The following is a 19,827-nucleotide window of genomic DNA, read 5'->3' as shown; positions in this document are numbered from 1 at the left end:
ACACAATTATGTTTGGTGCAATTTATGAAGCTTTACAGTTTCTCGTCTTATCTTATTATTATTTTTATTATTGGATATTTGCGTCATTTTATGCGGTAAAAATAATTTAAATTAGGGCTCAGTAAGGAATCCGTGAAATTCGTAATCCGATCCAGTACAGTCCAATCCAATAGGTTTGGATTGGTTTTTTGAATCCGCGATTCGGTTCCGGATTGAAGAATTAAAAATCCGTAGTCCACGGATTGGTTCCGGATTGAACCCCATGGTTCCAGATAGGAACCGATCCGAACCGTATATAAATAGTCTATATTTTTGTTATACATTCTCCTCCATAGTATCTTCTCTTATTCTATATAAAATCTAAACTCAAACCTAAAACCGTATAATATCTTATTTTATTACTTTTGTTTGTATTTTCTTATGTTTATTTAAATTCAAGAACAATATGTCACTATTATAGAAAAATATGTTGCTATTATGGAACTGATATAGCGCTATGTTTATATTTTTATGAAATTAAAGTGTTATATATATATATATTTGTTATTTAATTATGTGAATCCGTGGTCCTAAACCGATCCAATCCGTATTTAAATGGATTGGTTCGGATTGGTTCCATGATTTAAACGGATTGGAATGGTTTCAATTTTTCAGGAACCGTAAATAACGGATTGGTCCTGGTTTTACCCCAATCCGGACCATGCACACCCCTAATTTAAATAACTAAAAAAAATTGATTATTGAAAAATAGGTAGAGAGATCATTTTAGCTTATACTTAGTTGGGAAATTTTTTTTAAAGTCTCTAATGTAAAAATTTTATAAGATAAAAGATATATAATATTTTTATAGTGGTTCGAGTCCTCAACCACCAGGGGTGGAGCTACCTTGGGCTCAGGGGGGTCACGTGCCCCCCTGAAGTTTTGGGAATTTTTTTTTTGTTAATAACATAAAGAAAATATATTAAATAAAAAAAATTATAAAAATATTATTTAAAGTGAAATGTCAATGACATTTTTAAAATTATGAGAATAATAATGGTTATTTTGATTGAAAGTAAATAGGCTATAACAAGTCATATTATTATCTACAAAAATTTCAATATAATGGTGATGTCTATCATTATTGACATGCAAACATAATTAATTTCAATGAAGATATAGAATTTATTGCATTGTTATTTACATTTGACATGTGGAGTTTATCCTTCATGTGTTTCTTTCCATTCATAACTAAAATGATCACTATATAAATTATAATCAAGTAACACAACTTCAATTATAAAAATAAAAAAATAATAATAAATTACAATAGGTCATAACTAATATCAGAATGAGTCATAACTAACTATTATTTGATATATAGTCTTAAGTAAAATAACAACCACAAGAAGTTGTAACTAAATTATATCTAACACTATAATGTGTTATAACTAAAGATCACGAAAATCATAATAATTGCGCCATATGATAGACACTTTTTTTGCTGTATATTTTATAGAATTTCTCTACTAAAATATATTATTTATGTCTCAACGTATCTTCTTTTTTAATTTTCCAATCCACCTATAAAATAGTTACTTCCCAAATTTTGTATAAAATTTAATCTCAAATCCTTTAATTTAAAATTCATATTTATCCAAATGAACTCTTAACATTTAGGTTTAGTAATATCTCATTCTTGTTTATTATGGAAAAAAAAAAAAATTAATCAGTGTGTTTGGTTTGAGATATTTGGATTAAGTTTTTTAAAAATTGAGTTTTTTTATTTTCATGTTTTTTTGTTTTTAGTGAATATTTTTAAAATTTTAAACATTTTTTTTTACTTTTTTTAGTTGCACCTTATTTAGATATATCTAAAAGGTAAAAAATTTGTGAAAAAATATTTTAAAAATTAATAAATACATAAAAATACAAAAAATGTACTAAATTTTCATATTTTTTTTTTATATTTTTGGTATTTAGTGAATTTTTAAAAGGTTTTTTTCACAAATTTTTTATTTTTTAGGTATATTTATGTGGGTATGTCTAAAAAGTAAAAAAAAATTACTTAAAATATTAAAAAAAATCAGTAAAAACAAAAAAATACGAAACATAAGAAAGTAAAAATTTTTGAAAAGTATTTTTAGAAAAATAGAACTAAATTATCATTAAGTTGTGCCCCTCTGCATTGAATTCCTGACTACGCCACTGTTAACCACTATAAAATACTTTTGATTAACACAATTGACCAAAAGTAAAATTGACCACTCATTGTATATTCTTAACTAAGAGGGATTTGGAATTTTTGTCAAAGATTGATTATTTCTCTGAAGTTCTTTGTTATATTGAGTTTTTTTTTTTTCCTCCTAATTATTCAGTTTGATGTAATTCTACTTATATTTGTAAATAATATACTGATTGACCCAAAAAAAGAGAAAAAGGAAACTAAGTGCGGAAACAAAAACATTTGCTTTTGTTCGATTGAGAGAGAGAGAGAGACAAATATGCATTCTTGAAAATTCAAACTTCGTTTGCTCAACTACTAAAAAAATTATTTCATCCGTCTTAAATATTAGTCCATTTTTTGGAGTTTACTTTTTTTTGGTAGTATAATTATTACAATTCAAAAGTATCAAATTTCCAAAGGGTAAATTACATATACACCCCTCCAGGTTTGGTTAAATTACAGATACCCCCTGAGGTTTCGGAAATTACATCCCGCCCCCTGAGGTTTGTATTTTCATAACATTTTACCCCCTGAGGTTTATATTTCATAACAAATTACCCCCTAATTTCTTATGCAAATATAGCATTCAGGGGGGAATTCGTAATTTCTCAAACCTCAGGGGGGTATCTGTAATTTTGTCAAACCTGAAGGGGTGTATATGTAATTTGCCCATTTCCAAAACTACCCTTAACTTTGTTTTTGGAAATATCAATTGTCATAATTAACGAATTTAAAAAAAGGACAAAATGGGAAATTTATGTTATTTTATTCATTGATTTTTCAAAACAGATTAATATTTTGAAACAATAAAAAAATAAAATAAAAGACTAATATTTTAAGACGGATAGAGTAACAAGTACGAGAGTACACTTTCGCTGCCCTTTTCCTTTTTTCCATTAATAAACATCAAATCCAAACATTGGAATTAATGTGTTCCATTATTTTGGTACGTAAATTAGAGGGTAATCCCTGACCCACTCATAAAGAATGCCAGTGAGACACTCTGCCAAACTGAATCGTGTTAGGCCTTTTGCCCACATACATGTACTACTTTCCCTTCATCTCCTTTAGAAAATTATAACGAAGCTAGCTAAGCAACCATCAAACTTGTAGAAAATTCAACATAAGTACTTGAATGTTGCAGACAGTTTGGTTAGGGATAGTGATCTTACACAACTTCAGCAGGAAAAGGTCTATTCTTATTTAAATACATACACGCATGCTAAGGGGTTAGCACTAGAGTAAGTTGTGAAATGGTTAGATCACTTTATTTAGTTGGAAATTTCCAGCTACTGGAAAGCTTTATCATAAGATTATTAATTCCTCTTTTTAAACATGGCTTATCTTGCAATCAAAAATTGTTTCGGGTAGGGGGAGAGTGTTTGGTGTTTTGGGGATATGATTCTTTGTTTCAATACATTATTAGTTGTATGATTATGTTTTAAGTTTTTAGTGTTTTGAGACTTTTTTATCATATGTTGTGCGATTGAGAAAACATTGGGTACAAAGGGATAGAGGATCCTTTGTCCCAATGCACTCTCAGTTGTATAATTGTATTTCAGAATTTTAGTGTTATGAGATTTCTGTCATGTTGTGCATTTATTTGGTAAGGTATTTCCTTTTGTTTATTTGTGATTATTTGGAATTCACCTAAGGGTGATTTTGTAAGACTATTCGTGTCTCGTTTGTAATCGTTTGGAAACTATTTAGTTGATAGTGGAATCGAATTTCGATCCCGTGGACGTACCTCACACTGAGGGAACCGTGTAAAAATTCTTGTATTGCTTCTGATTTAATTTTTCCGCATTAGTTTATATTGCCATTGATTGATTTACTTGTGGAAAATCACATATTTTCTCTAACAACTGGTATCAGAGCTTACGGTTTACTGGGGTTTATTTATTTGTGTAAATCAATGGAGGGGAATGTGAGTCGTATGTCTAGCTTCAATGGAAGCAATTGGGTAACTTGAAAAACTAAAATGGAGGACCTATTATTTTGTAAAGATTTGTATGGACCCATTGACGGTGATAGTGGCAAACCCGAGAATATGAAAGATGTTGAATGGAATAGGATTAATCGAAAAGCCGTTGGTGTTATCCGTCAATGGATTGATGACAGTGTGTTTCATCATGTTGCTACTGAAACTTCGGTACATGATTTATGGAAAAAATTAGAAAGTCTTTATGATAGAAAATCAGCCACAAATAAAGCCTTTCTGTTTCGTAAGTTGGTTAATTTAAAATATAAAGAGGGCAACCCTATTCCGGAACATCTAAATGAAATAAAAAGTATTGTTAACCAACTTGCTTCTATGAAAATTATTTTTGATGATGAGTTACAGGCTTTGATGCTACTTAGTTTTTTGCCCAAAAGTTGGGAGACTTTGGTTGTGACTGTTAGTAATTCGGCGCCCGATGGAGTTGTCACAATGGGCCAAGTCACTAGTAGCCTGTTGAATGAAGAAACTAGAAGAAAATCATCGGGTTCCTCTCATTCAGAAGCATTTGTGGTGAGAGGCCGAAGCAAAACAAGGGGGAGGAGTAAGACTCCTCATGGTCGTGATCAAAGCCGTGACAAATCAAGAGATGGTTTTTTTTCAAAGAAAGACATTGAGTGCTATTATTGCCATGAGAAAGGGCACATGAAGCGAGAATACCGAAAGTTCAAGAGTAAGGAGAAAATGCGTGACAAAAGTGTGGATAAGAAGTAAGAAGACACAACGGCAGTTACTACTGATGATCTCATGGTTATTTGTGAAGATGATTGTATCAATTTTGTGGGCCAAGAGAGTAATTGGGTGATTGATTCCGGTGCTTCTTTTCATGTGACTTCTCGAGTTGATTTCTTCACTACCTACACCAAAGGAGATTATGGTTCTGTCCAAATGGGTAATGAAGGTTTGTCCAAGATTATCGGCATGGGTGATGTTTGCTTGGAAACAAATTTGGGCTCCAAGTTGTTGCTTAAAGATGTGAGGCATGTTCCCGACATTCGCATCAATTTGATCTCTACTGGGAAGCTAGATGATGAAGGCTTCAATAACAAATTTTGTGATGGAATATGGAAGCTCACAAAGGGTTCTTTGGTGGTGGCTAAGTGCAAGAAAACTCATACACTTTATTTGATGCAAGGAAAAATTTGTAAAAGTGTTGTCAATGCACTTGAAGATGATACTTCTACTGAATTGTGGTACAAGTGGCTTGGGCACATGAGTGAAAAAGGGGCTGCAAGTTTTGTTCAAGAAAGAGCTTCTACCCCGTTTGAAAGGTACACATCTTAAAACTTGTGTTCATTGTTTGGCGGGTAAACAACATAGAGTTTCTTTTCAGAAAAATGTTGCTTCTAGAAAAGAAAATATTTTAGAGTTGATTCATTCAGATGTTTGTGGTCCTTTGAAAGTTAGAACACATAGTGGTGTACTTTATTTTGTTACTTTCATTGATGATTATTCAAGGAAAGTTTGGGTTTTTCTACTAAAAACTAAATATCAAATTCTAGAAGTATTTAAGCATTTTCAGGCCATGGTTGAAAGGGAAACAGGGCAAAATTAAAGTGCATCCGATCAGATAATGGTGGTGAATACATTGGGTCATTTGATGAGTATTGTCGCAGCCAAGGTATTCGGTACCAAAAGACAGTTAAGAAGACTCCTCAACAAAATGGCGTTGCCGAGAGGATGAATCGTACCATTGTGGAAAGAACAAGGTGTTTGCTTTCACAAGCTAAATTGCCAAGATCCTTTTGGGGTAAGGCAATGAAGACAGAGATTGACGTGATCAATTTGTCTCCTTCTTATCCTTTGAATGGTGATGTTCCAAAAAAAGTTTGGCCTGGTAAAGATGTGTCTTATGAGCACTTGAGAGTGTTTGGTTGCCGAGCTTTTGTTCACATTCCAAAGGATGAGAGGTCCAAACTTGATAGTAAGTGAAGACAATGTATTTTTCTTGGCTATGGACGTGATGAGTTTGGTTATAGATTGTAGGATCCGGTCAACAAGAAAGTTATTCGAAGCCGTGATGTTGTGTTTCTTGAAGACCAAACAATTGAAGACTTTGGCAAATGTAATCAACCGGAGCCAAAAACTAGAGATCTCATTGACATAGATCCATCTCCTTCATGTTCAGTTGATGATGAAAATGAGGGAGATATGCAGCCACCTATTGAAGATGTAGAGGATGATGCTAATCCTAATGAAGTTGAGCCAGAAATTGAGGAAGAGCATCCAACTCAAGAACCGCCACCACAACTTGAGTTGAGGAAATCTACAAGGGACCGACAACCTTCAAGAAAGTATCCTCCCAATGAATTTGTGTTGATTTCCGATCAAGGGGGGCCTGAAAACTACCAAGAAGCAATTGAGCATGCAAATAAAGGTTATTGGAAAAATGCCATGGACAAGGAGATGAATTCCTTGCTTGAAAACCACACTTATGACTTAGTGAAGTTGCCTAAGGGAAGGAAAATTCTGAAAAATAAGTGGGTTTTCAAATTGAAGAATGATGGCAAGAATTTGAGATACAAAGCACGTCTTGTTGTGAAAGGTTTTGGGCAAAAGAAAGGTATTGACTTTGATGAGATTCTTTCGCCGGTTGTGAAGATGTTTTCTATTCGGGTTGTACTTGGCATGTCTGCAAGTATGAACCTTTAAGTTGAACAACTTGATGTGAAGACCGCATTTCTTCACGGTGATCTTGAAGAAGAAATTTACATGGAGCAACCAGAAGGTTTTGTGGAGAAAGGGAAAGAGAAATTTGTTTACAAATTAAAGAAAAAGTTTGTATGGTCTCAAGCAAGCTCCACAGCAATGGTACAATGATGAATAATAGTTTTCTAAAACCACTTCGGACCATTGTGTGTTTGTGAAAAATTTTTCGGATGGCAAATTTATTATTCTTTTACTTTATGTTGATGACATGTTAATTGTGGGTCAAGATTCTACCATGATTAACAGGTTGAAATTGGAGTTGAGTAAGTCTTTTGCTATGAAGGCAAAACAAATATTTGGTATGAAAATTGTTCGAGATCGCAAAGAGGGGCTGATTTGGTTGTCTCAAGAAAGCTACATTGAGAAAGTTCTTGAGAGGTTCAACATGAATAAAGCAAAGCCGATTAGTTGTCCACTTGCAGGTCACTTCAAGCTTAGTTCGAATCAATGTCCTACAAGTGAGAAAGACAAAGAAGAGATGTTGAAAGTTCCTTATGCTTCAGCAGTTGGTTCTTTGATGTACGCCATGGTTTGTACAAGACTGGATATTGCTCACGCCGTTGGTGTGGTGAGTTGTTTTCTCTCTAATCCGGGTAAAGAACATTGGGCAGCGGTAAAATGGATTTTAAGATATCTTCGAGGGACTTCAAAGGTGTGTTTGTGTTTTGGAGATAGTAAGCCGATGCTTGATAGGTTCACGGATTCTGACATGGCCGGAGATGTTGATTCTAGGAAATCTACTTCGGGGTATTTGATGACTTTTGCAGAGGGAGCTGTGGCATGGCAATCTAAATTACAAAAATGTGTTGCTCTTTCAACTACCGAAGCTGAATTTGTTGCCATTACGGAAGCTTGTAAAGTAGAGTTATGGTTGAAGAAATTTTTGCAAGAGTTGGGTTTGAAGTAAGAAAAGTATGTGCTTTATTATGATAGTCAAAGTGCTATTCATTTGAGTAAAAATTCTACTTTTCATTCGAGATCAAAACACATTGATGTGAGATACCACTGGATTCGTGATGTGTTAGATTCGAAATTGTTGCAACTCGAAAAGGTTCACACACGATAATATTTTGGATATGTTGACAAAGACTTTGTCGAGAGACAAACAATTGAAGTATCGAACTTTGGTGGGTATGGTTGATGTCTCCACCTAAGTCGATAGGTGGAGAATTGTTAGGGTATATCTCCTTATTGGAGTGTAGGACCCAATTGGTTTATTAAAAGAGTTTAATTTGGTTTGGTATTAGTTATAATATATTTTTATATATTGTATATCTAATTTGTGGAGACCCAATTTAGTTTGGAAACAACTAAGGTTTTGATAAAAAAAAAACCCCTAGATTCACAATATATTATTGGTATTGATTTTCCCAAGAAAAAAGGGTGTTGTGCGGCTGCTCCATATTTTAGTTTTCCAAGGTGAGCAACTATTGATCATTATTATTGGTGAGATTAATACTTGCTTCGGTGGTGTGGTTTCGGCTGCTTCGTTTGGTTTGTTTTCAGTGCTGATTTGGGTTATTATTTTGGGTCTTCTTCAACTCTGGTTCTGAAAATTTTGGTTCATCTATTTGGTGAGGTCTTTCCTTTTGTTTATTTGTGATTATTTGGAATTCACCTAAGGGTGATTTTGTGAGACCATTCGTGTCTCGTTTGTAATCGTTTGGAAACTATTTAGTTGATAGTGGAATCGGATTTCGATCCCGTGGACGTACCTCACATTGAGGGAACCACGTAAAAATTCTTGTGTTACTTCTGATTTAATTTTTCCGCATTTGTTTATATTCTCATTGATTGATTTATTTGTGGGAAATCACATATTTTCCCTAACATGTGCAACTAAGAAAATATTGGGAATGAAGGGACATAAATTTAATAACAGAGTATCATTTGTCCCAATGCACTCTCTCTAATATGATTGTGTTTTGAGATTAATATTTTGAGATTTCTACCATATAGTGTGACTGAGAAAGTATTGGGAACAAAGAAATAGAAATCTTAACGATGGAGATTAGTACTATTCTAGCTACTACCCATTTCTAGATAAACAATTATTAATGATAGTTTTTGTCAAATAGATTTGTATTTTTATGTTTATACTCTTTTTGGCTCAAATGATAGCTAGTTCTATGTTACTACAGTAGTTTATAATTTAAATTAGGAAGAGGTTTAGTTCTTTTAGAGGACTGGATTGTGTAGTCTATGTGCTACACTCACCAAGGGTTGATTTTGATAATTTGATCTATTTTCTATCTCTTTGTAGATTATTTATAGAAAAAAAAAATTCTATTGATTTGACAATTATTGCAATAGTATTTCATTATATTTGTCTTAAACAAATAGGTGGTCTATTTTAAAAATCATATTTATCATCTATTATTTTAAAAATAGATAAGATAAATTAATGTAATTACAATTATCAAATTACTATTATTTTTTGTGAATAATTTAAACAAAGGGCATATAAGATAAATGGGTTAGATACTTGGAATGCACATGTGCTGAACTTCACAGGCTTGGACTAGACTGGTTCATTTAACACTGTGGATTAGAGAAAAACATAATTCTTTAAACTTTAAACTCGTAGAGGTTTAGTTGAGTGTAACAATGGTTGCGTTAGGTTTGAATTGGTTAACTTAGAGCAGTGTATGGGAAACAAAATTGTAACAAAGCAAATTTCAAGGCTAATTCATCAAAAATGTTCCATGAATTTGTTTTCTTATTTATTATTATTATTTTTTTGGGGGTGAAAGTTCCCAAAATGATTTAAAAACTCGTTTGGCAAAATCAAAAAGTTATTAAAAAAGTCTAAAAAACTTGTAACAAATATCAAAAAGTCAAATATTTTATTTTCTTTCTACTTTTTACACATTTTTTCGTAAAAAATTAAAAAATAATTCTAAACTTTCTAATTTTTCACTTATATTTTAATCAAAAAATTAAAAAATTATTAAAATAGCATATTCCTAAGATTCATTGCAATTCCCAAGTTTTTCATGGTAAACAAGTCTTTCTTGGGCTTTAAGGCCCATCAATGCAACTTTGGTGCTGGACTTAGGGGCTCAGAGTATTTAGAAATCAACAAACCATTGAACAGACACGGACCCAGCCCATCCAGAGCCCTGTACTTGTACGTGGTTGTAGGATTTCAAGTACAATGACCAATTTCATTTCAATAGTTTGCAATTTGTATCAGCAATACTATGACGTAAAATATTTTATATAAAAAAAATATTTTTTTTAAATTGATTTTATATATATAAAAAAAAAATTTGTTTTTGTTTTTCAGCATTTGGTTAACATTTGAAACAAAAATATTTTATTGCTTAAAAGAGAAGTTTTGATTTAATAAAGTATCATTTATGACTTTTTAGTAAGCTAAGAATTTATTTCAAAATGCTAAATGTGTTGAAAATGTACTGAGTAAGAGTCAACTTTGTAAAAATTAACTTACGAAAATTTTAAAAGTAATTCATTTTTGAAAATATGATGCAAAAAATATTTTCCTTCAAAAACGTTTTATTTACTTTTTGTTCAACCAAACAACGGAAAATGAGTAAAATATTTTACGTCAAAATAAATGAAACCTTATTGAAAAATTAATGTGTTGGCTATAATTCATCTTGAATGTGATAAGAATTGCACCTAGAATTAATTTGAGTCACATATTAATTTTTTTTTTGTATTTTTTTGTACATGTAAATTTTTCGAATTTTGTATTGATTTGATGTTCATATATATTGGTAGTGTGCATGAGTATATTTCATTATCACTTACACATAAAACGGACAAAGATAATCCAAGTTAAACATTTTACTAATCTTATATATGTTTTCACATTAATATTTGTGCTTTTTATTGTTAATAATGTTGTCCTTGTTAATATAGGCAATCCCAATTTTTAAATTAAATTAAATTTTTTTTTTATTACAAATGGATTGTGATTCATCTGCAGTAATCTTGGTGGTATCATGTAGCATAGGAAATAAACTTAAATGAAACATAAAACAAATTTACAATTCTACATTTATACATTTATACTTTCCAAAACATGTCATGATTGTGAGAAATAGGGGAAAAGCTCCATTCATCTTACCCTCTTTAAACTCTGTTTTAGCAAGACATATAAATGGACTAAAACTCATATCTAGTAATCTTATAGGTGTCATCTAAAATTTTTCTTGTTTATTCTCAAATTCCTCTGTTCTCTTATTTCAAAACACTCACAACCATTAGATTATTAGATAATGTGATAATTTCTAATCACATAAATCTCAAGATATAATCTGTTGGTCAAGAATGTATTGGGATAGAGAATTTTAAAGACAGAACCCTATGTCCCTCTCCAACTACTGATCTAATATTAAATAAAAAATAAAAATAAAAATACTAATACTAATACTAATAATAATAACAATCAGATCATACTAGTGTGGGGGTACTGGTAGGACTGAAAATGGGATCACTGGGTAAGAGCATATTAGCATGAAGGAGAGTGAAGACCATTAAAACCAAAGACACCACAACTGAAAGTAATGACAACAGTAGCATTAGTCCATGAGCTATGCTACTCTTCACCTCTTGTGCATACTCTGTTGAAGCTAATGCCATGACTGTCAAGGGGAATGAATAAGCCCACCATGCTACATTGAATTTCTTCATTGATTTCTTGAATAGTGTTGGCCTAGAAACCTGTTGTTGCAAATTAACATAACAAGATCATATTCAGAGATCAATATTTTCATTGGGTTAGATGATAACAAAATTTACAATTTCATTCTTACTCTGGTTTGATTTTGAGTTTTTAAAAATAATTTTTTGAATTTTCAATTTGTGTTCTTTTGTTTTTTTAATGAACTTTTTAAACATTTTAATAATTTAAAAAAAAAACTTTTTAGAACCATTTAATCTAGATACATTTAAAAAGTACTATTTATGAAAAAAAAGGTAATTTTTTTATGTAGTAAATTTTTTAAAATATTTTCACAATATTTGTACTTTTTAAGTGAATCTATATTAAGTGGATCTAAAAAATTAAAAAAAATTATTAAAATATTTAAAAAGTTCACTCAAAAATAAAAATTTATGGATTGAAAACTCCAAACCAAACACAATTATGGCGCAATTTATGAAGCTTTATAGTTTGTTGTCTTATCTTATTTTATTTTTTTTATTTGATATTTGCGTCATTTTATGAGGTAAAAATAATTTAAATAATTTTTGAAAAAAATTAATTATTGAAAAGTAGGTGTAGAGGTAATTTCAGGTTATACTTTATTGGGAAAATTTTCTTAATGTCCTGATATTAAGATTTTATGATATAAAAGACATAATATTTTCATAGTGGTTGGAGTCCCTCAACATTTTTTCAGAAAAATTTCAAAGTACAAAACAAATTTACATGTGTTTTGAATTTCTCTAGTTTGATCAATTTAACTGATTTTATCTGTATTTTGAATTTTTTTCTAAATTAAAATTTCTCTGATTTACTTACATATTTCTCTGTGTTTTGACCATATTTATCCATCGACATTTCTCAGTGTTTTCTAAACATCATCAAAAAAATGATGAAGCGTACTATCTAAATCAATAATGTTGTGTTTGGTTAGAGGATTTGACTAGGAATTTAGAAAGGGAAATGAAAAAGAAATGTGAAATGTAAATAAAACATACCTATATTTGACCTAGTTTCACACACCTTTTTCATTTTCCTTTCCAAATCTCTCTTAAAATCCATCAACTAAACACAGTATAACTGTCTAATTGGAGCCTCATAAATTTGATCTAGAAACACTGAATAATTTTTCCACCTTAACCTTTAAAAATAGTGAACCAAAGCATCTACAGGGTTTATGCATTGTAATAATGATAAAAACTTCACAAAACACAATTCTCACCGTTTTGAAAATGATTTAAATTATTCATGCCATTATCAAAAATAAAAAATAAAAAAATTCAACCACAACAAAAGTCACATCAATGAAAATCGTAGAGGTTTTTTTTTGGAAAAATGCTTGGGAGCACTAATTAGTGCTCTCACTAATTAGGTGACAGTGGGTCTTATCATTAATGATGTGATGTTTTGGTCTTGAAATTATATTTTATTTTATTTTTTTTACTTTTTTAATACATTAACACTATTAGTAATGATATTTTTAGTGAAATGAATCATTGTTGTTTCTTCCGTTAGCGCGTCAAACATTTTCCTATGCTTTATTCCAATTGAAAGGACTGGTTTGGGGTGTGGCACTTTCGTACTGCAGTCGAAAACCAACCGATTTGATGATGCGAGAACTAATTATTTTAGTTAATTTTTTTAAAAGAAAAAGTGAAAAAAATAGAGATAATAATTAAATTTTTTTATAGTAAATTTTTAACTATTTTATTGCTAAAATAAACTTAAGTATTAGAAACTGTTGTATAGAAAATAACAATGCTTGTAACCTAAATTTTCATGGTCTAAATGGTTCGAATGTCTCAAAACGATCTTGTTTACAAACGACATCGTTTTAAGACATTCGAGTCATTCAAACCACATAAATTCGGATTACTAAACATTTTTCTATAGGAAAATAGTCTAGAAGATAAATCAAGAGTTGAGATTTGAATAGTGTACCTTACAATATTTTTCAATAAAATTTTAAATAAAATTTTTGAGTGAAAATAGTGCTACTCTAATCTAATTGTTGTATTCACTTTTTAAATTTAATGATGTAACAATCTACTAAAATATTTAAGGAAAAATTAGTAAAACATCTCTTTCTCTGTAAAAATTAAAATTTTGCTGTGTTGAGATAGAAATTTCTCTTAGTCGGGTACAAATTTCTCTGAGTTAAATTTTCTCTATAAAAATATTGAGCAACTCCAACTACTATGAAAATATTATATGTCATTTATTTTATAAAATCTTAATATCAAAAATCTTAAAAAAATTCTATAAATTTATATATCATTTTTCATTCACTAAATAATATTACTCACACTTTAACATTGCGTTATGTCATGGCTGGTCAATGGATGGATGGTTCTAGAAGGAAAATAAATTTGTTCATATATTTTGAAGTTGTGTTTGAATTATAAATTTATGTAAAAATTTAGAAAGAAAAAGAAAAAAAATTACAATTCATTGATTTTTAAAATTTTTTTACTCAAATTTATGATTTAAACACAGCTTGAAAGTGTATAAGCAAGATAAAAATTATAATTCATTCCAAATAATAAGCCTCATATCTAAATAATAATATTAATTTCATTGAAAATTGCGTGGCTCCTATTTAAAACTAATAATCATGTTTTGTTTTAATTTTTTGAATTACTTTTAAAAAAACGTAACTTGAAAATTATATTTTAAAAATAGATATATGTTTGGTTTCCGAAAATTTCATTATTACAAATTCAAATTTCCCTCTACAGTCAGAGAGAGAGGCAGCCTAAAAGATGTATTCAACAATTAAAAAAAATTATTGTCATAGCAGAAGTACCACCATATTTGTTTTGTGTGTATATATATATATATATACACGTACTATATATATATATCAAAACATAAAGAGAAACCAAATAGAAATTTTGAAATAAGAATCTAAAAAAGAGATTTTGAATTTTTTTTCAGATTTTCTGTATAACTAAATAAAAACAGTATAATTTTAAAAAAATTAAATCTAAAAAAAAAGAACCAAACAGAGTGAATAAAATTTCATTATTTATTCACACGTGTGAACAAAATCTGAATGGTCCTGAAAGTGGATTTGGTTGACTACAGACAGCGTTGAGATGGCAGATCAGCAACCAAAACATTGCTAGCTGCACCTGAATCTGACCCAATGTATCCGTTTTTAAGCGGTTTAGTATTGGCAGATGAACAGGGCCGGCCGTAAATTCAATAGGAGTCTTTATATATATTTATCAAATAAAAATTTTGAGAAATACAAATAAAAATTTTGAGTCTTTATATATATTTATCAAATAAAAATTTTGCCTAATACAAAAATTTTGAATGGTAGAAAAATATTATAATAGTAATGTTTGAAATCTCTAATTTGAGAATTCTAAATAGTGCTTTAATGACTAGTCTCACGTGTTGATGTGATGTTTTGAATTTTTATTTATTTATTAACATTATTATTATTTGACACCTCACTAGACCTCATGTTACCTCATGTTAGAGCTTTAGTATTAGAACTCTTTATCACTACCCATATTATAATAGGAAAGAAAAAATTGAAGCACGCTGTAGATTACCTATGAAAATAGCTTTTATTTTTTTATTTTTCAATTTGGCTAACTTTTTTTTATTTGTTTTTAATGTTGGTCTATAACATGTTTGTATTTGGGTCTTTTTTTAGTGGGCCTTTTTGTTTTGGAGAGCGTCTAACAATAATTAGACATTTTTTAAAACCTAATGGTATAAAAGATTTTTCAAAATTTAGGATCTTATTTTGAGCCAAAATTTGGGGGCCTTAGGTGTAGGCTTCACTGGGTTTAGCCCGAGACCGGCCCTAAATGATAGCGGATTTATATTTTTATATTTTGTATGTTAAAAAAAAGATATTTTATTTAGTAAAAATATTAGGTATTTTTGAAATATAAAAATTTGGTATTTATTTTATTTTAATTATAAAAATGAAAAATAAAAAATTTTAGACTCAAATAAAGTCTAAAATAGAAGAGGATTATTCTAAAATAGTTCAAAAAAGAGTATAAAACAATAAAATTCAAACCGTCAATTCCATCTGTATCCATCTACTAACATGCATAGCCTGCTTAACCCATATTTACCAATTAAGTGAATAGATACGAATTAAATTTTTTTAATCTACTTAAATTCAGACGGATGGTAAATGAAAAACCGCACCACTCAATCCGATCAGTGTGCACGACTATTCAATATCATGAAAGTGACTTGCACCAGTCCAAAACATTAGAACCCAATTTGGATACATCTACTAAAACAGGTCACACTTCTATCTTCAAAAATGGCGGACTTTTGTTAGCCCAAAATTTAAAAAGCAAGGCTAGATATTAAGAATTCAAACAAACAAACAAAATATTAATGTTGTGTTTGGTTGGGAGATTTGGGAAGGGATTTGGAAAGAGAAAGAGAAAAAGTGTGTGAAACTATGTGAAATATAGGCATGATTTATTCACATTTCACCTACCTTTTCCATTTCCCTTTCCAAATCCCTTCTCAAATCCCCCAACCAAACACAGCATAAGGGAAAAAAAAAAAAGTGATTTAGTTTCACTCTAACGTCAACTACATTATACGCGATTTAAAATTTGAACCACACATTACTTTCTTAAAATTTTTCTAAAATCTAAATTGTTGGTGTCTAATATTATTGAGATTTAGTAAAAATATATCTACATATTTAAAAAAATATCCAAAAAGATACTCAAAACTTTCTATTGGTGTAAAATTGTGATTATTTTCTGGCCTCCTTTCCTGAGATAGTAGACTTTTCGTCGAAAAAAAAAAAAAAACACTCATAAGTCCTAAATACTTACCAGGCACATGAAGAGAAACAGAGAAAGAAAGAAGAGCATCTTTGCCGAGTAATCAAAGCTTCCAGAAATGGAGTCCCAAGCCAAGCATGCCATGCTCGGCGCAGCGAAAAACAAGCAAAAAACAGGCCTCAGCATCGCCGGAAGGCAATTATTACCCGTTAATCTTTGATAAAGTGTCACAAAAAGCACCAAATAATGTGTCATCCCTAACGAAAACATACACACTGCACTCTCTTTCCATCCCATTTTCGCCGCCACCAATGCCCCAACCAAGTTCCCAATCACTGACAATTGGCTTGTTGGATTAGCCACAGTTGATAAAAACCTCTTTCCCTCCATTAACCACTGTCCATAGATCTTCACATCAAGTGCCACTATTGGAACAATGAATACCCACCAAAGAACTAGATAGAAAATGTTGTCTGGAGTGAAGAATGGTGATGATTGAAGCAAAAGAAGCCATGAAATCCATGGTGCAAACATGTAGTTCACTCCAACATTGTGGAAGAACTCACTTTTCACCATGTCAAAGTGAAAGAAACACCGTAGGAGGTAGAGGAGAGAGAGTGAAACTAGGGTTAGCAAGGCTAGAAACCAGAGAAAAATGAAGGCTGTGGATGGTAACATGCGAAGGAGGCGGCGAAACGCGTGGGAATCTTCGGTTGGTTCGCTGAGGGTTTTCCAGAGTAAGGCTTGGCTGCAGAGAGAGAGGCTTATTCTGAAGTGGCCAGCATGAAATCTAGCTATGAAGGGTGATATGAGAGTCTTGATGATCATGAAAATGCCTTTGTCAGGTTGAGTTGAGACCATTGATGTTGTGGTGTTGACTATGATCTCTGTGATCTCTATTTGGGATTGATTGGATTCTCTGGCATGGATTGCCATGGTGATGATGCATAAGTGGCTTGGTGTCGGAGGGTTTGTGGTAGTATTTATAATACTTGTTGCAGATAGTGATTGTCATATAGGGGAGTGCATGGTTAGAAGAAGGAAGAGAGAGGAAGCTACTTTGATGTTTGCGTGAAAAAAAAAAAAAAAAAAAAAATCACTCGGCTTGCTTTTGATATTCAAAATTCGCTTTTCAAAAAATTCTGGGTATGTTTGGTTTGGATTTCAAGAGTGATTTTGGAAAAAAAATTTTAGAAAATTTGTTTGGTTTGTAAATTTTTCAAAATAATTTTCAAAATCACTCTCTCTCTTACCAATTAATCAATCACTTTTTCTCTCTCCTCTCTCCTTTTCAATCACTTTTTCTCTCACATACATCTACTCAATTGTAACAAAATATCAAATCATTTTAAACTCCTAAACTCCAAAATTATTTTCAAAAGACACAACCAAACAAACCAAAAAAAATTCTAAACTTTCTCTCCAAAACAATTTTCAAAAACTACTCTCCCAAAAACAAACCAAACAAGCCCTATTTTTTTTTTTTGTAATTTTTTTTTTAATTTTTACAGATTTTTTTTAATATTTTAAGCATTTTATTTTTATTTTTAGACACACTTAACATAAATATACTTAAAAAAATATAATATTTATGAAAAAAATCTATAAAAAATTTAACTAATACCAAAAATATTTTAAAAATACGAAAATTCAATATATATATATTTTGTATTTTTGTATATTTATTAATTTTTTAAAATCTTTTTTCACAAATATTTTACTTTTTAGATATATCTAAGTAAGGTGCATCTAAAAAAGTAAAAAAATTACTTAAAATTTTAAAAATATTCACTAAAAAAAATACGAAAAATAAAAAACCCAATTTTCAGAAAATTGAAACTAAACACACTGATTATTATTTAGACCAAAAATTTAAACTCATTTTTTTAAACTCAATGATGTGAGATTTTATTAAAATATGTGAGTTAATTTTTTTTTATTTATTTTTTAATTATTAGCCAATCATCTTATTTACATATCATTAGACATAGAAAGTGGATCTAGAAAGTTATTTTCTTAGAAAAATGCTATATAGCTCATTTTTAGGAAAAATGATATATAGCCCATTTTTAGAAAAAATTATTGGTTGGTCCAAGGGCACCATGTAATTCACCATATCGCCTGATGTTCCGTAATCACTCTACATAAATTCGTAAGTCTCACTCTCTCCACTAATTACAATACTGTTGGGGCACTACGTGGCCGTGCCCCAAGACCAACCAATAACTTTTTCATTTTTAAACTCATTTTCTAAATTTAATGATGTGTAGGTGAGATGGTTGCTTGATAATCGGAGATGATATGAGATAGAAAAATAACGCATAAGAATGAATGATTGATTGATTATTGAATTTAAAAAGTGAATCTAATTTTTAGATTTGAATAAAATTACTCGGAAAATGTTAAGTGAATCCTAAACATAATGTATTAGCTACTAATTAGTATGATTTGATTACGTATTCCAACCTTGTGTGAATATATGATTTGATTACGTATTCTCTCGGTTATACGTAATCAAATCATATACGTAATCAAATTTTTTGTGAATATATGATTTGATTACGTATTCCCTCGGTTATAGGTAATCAAATCATATATGTAATCAATTTTTTTGTGAATATATGATTTGATTACGTATTCCCTCTGTCGCATATTAATAGTCGATTTTGAAAATTTCAAACTTTTTTAGAAAATATAATTACTACATTTTAAATTCAAATTTTAAAGGATTAATTCTAAAAATACCATTCTATTCTCATTTTTAAATATAATTATAATTACTTTCCAAGGGGTAGTTTGGGAAACATTTAAATTTAAAACTTTGACTTTGTAAAAGTGAACATTCATTTTGAAACAACAAAAAAATAAAATAATGGACCAGTAAAATGAGATGAAATAAGTAATATTTTTCTTTAATAAAGTCCTACTACCACGAGTGTCACCATTACTGTCTCACTATCACCAATACTGCTACTATCACCTGAAATTAATCAAAGTATATGTAAATTGACCTAAACACTCAATCATACAAAATATAAAAAATAAAAATAAAAAACTATGTAAGGCTCGAGAGGACTGACACCCTCAATTTAAAAATTATATATATATATATATATATATATGTGTGTGTATAATTTATCAACAAAGAAAATAGTAATTTTATAGGGTTTGGTTAATGAAATTAAATAATTATTCAATCAACATGTTTAGGGTAAATTATACATATATTTTGAGATTTGTTTAAAATAGAGATTGACCCTTATGGTTCTGGAAATTATAAATACATTTTTATTATAATTTTTTATTTAACAGAAATAACAGAAAAAAATAAAATTTCTAACTATTCTTCTATATAACAATATGTAATATATTTATAATATCGTTAAAAATTGTTAATTGACTTGATGATTTATTATTAAAATGTGTATTCACTACAAGAAATTACAGCTTTGGCGAC

At 29.9% G+C, this 19,827-nt stretch overlaps 1 protein-coding gene across 1 annotated transcript; it reads right to left on the bottom strand.

The window, feature by feature from the left end:
- Positions 1-10,886: 10,886 nt before the first annotated feature.
- On the bottom strand, positions 10,887-17,504 carry LOC145788999 (S-type anion channel SLAH1-like). The gene is made up of 2 exons (XM_082879413.1): positions 16,422-17,504; positions 10,887-11,606 (listed from the first exon to the last, which is right to left on the bottom strand). The coding sequence occupies exons 1-2, from the start codon at positions 17,304-17,306 to the stop codon at positions 11,337-11,339; spliced, it is 1,155 nt and encodes a 384-aa protein (XP_082735539.1). The 5' UTR covers positions 17,307-17,504; the 3' UTR covers positions 10,887-11,336.
- Positions 17,505-19,827: the final 2,323 nt, after the last annotated feature.

Source organism: Camellia sinensis, chromosome 7, assembly GCF_055761805.1.
Source record: "Camellia sinensis isolate YWXY chromosome 7, ASM5576180v1, whole genome shotgun sequence".
Lineage (NCBI taxonomy): Eukaryota > Viridiplantae > Streptophyta > Magnoliopsida > Ericales > Theaceae > Camellia > Camellia sinensis.
Note: the sequence above shows the minus strand (reverse complement) of the source record. Positions and strands in the feature narration are given on the sequence as shown.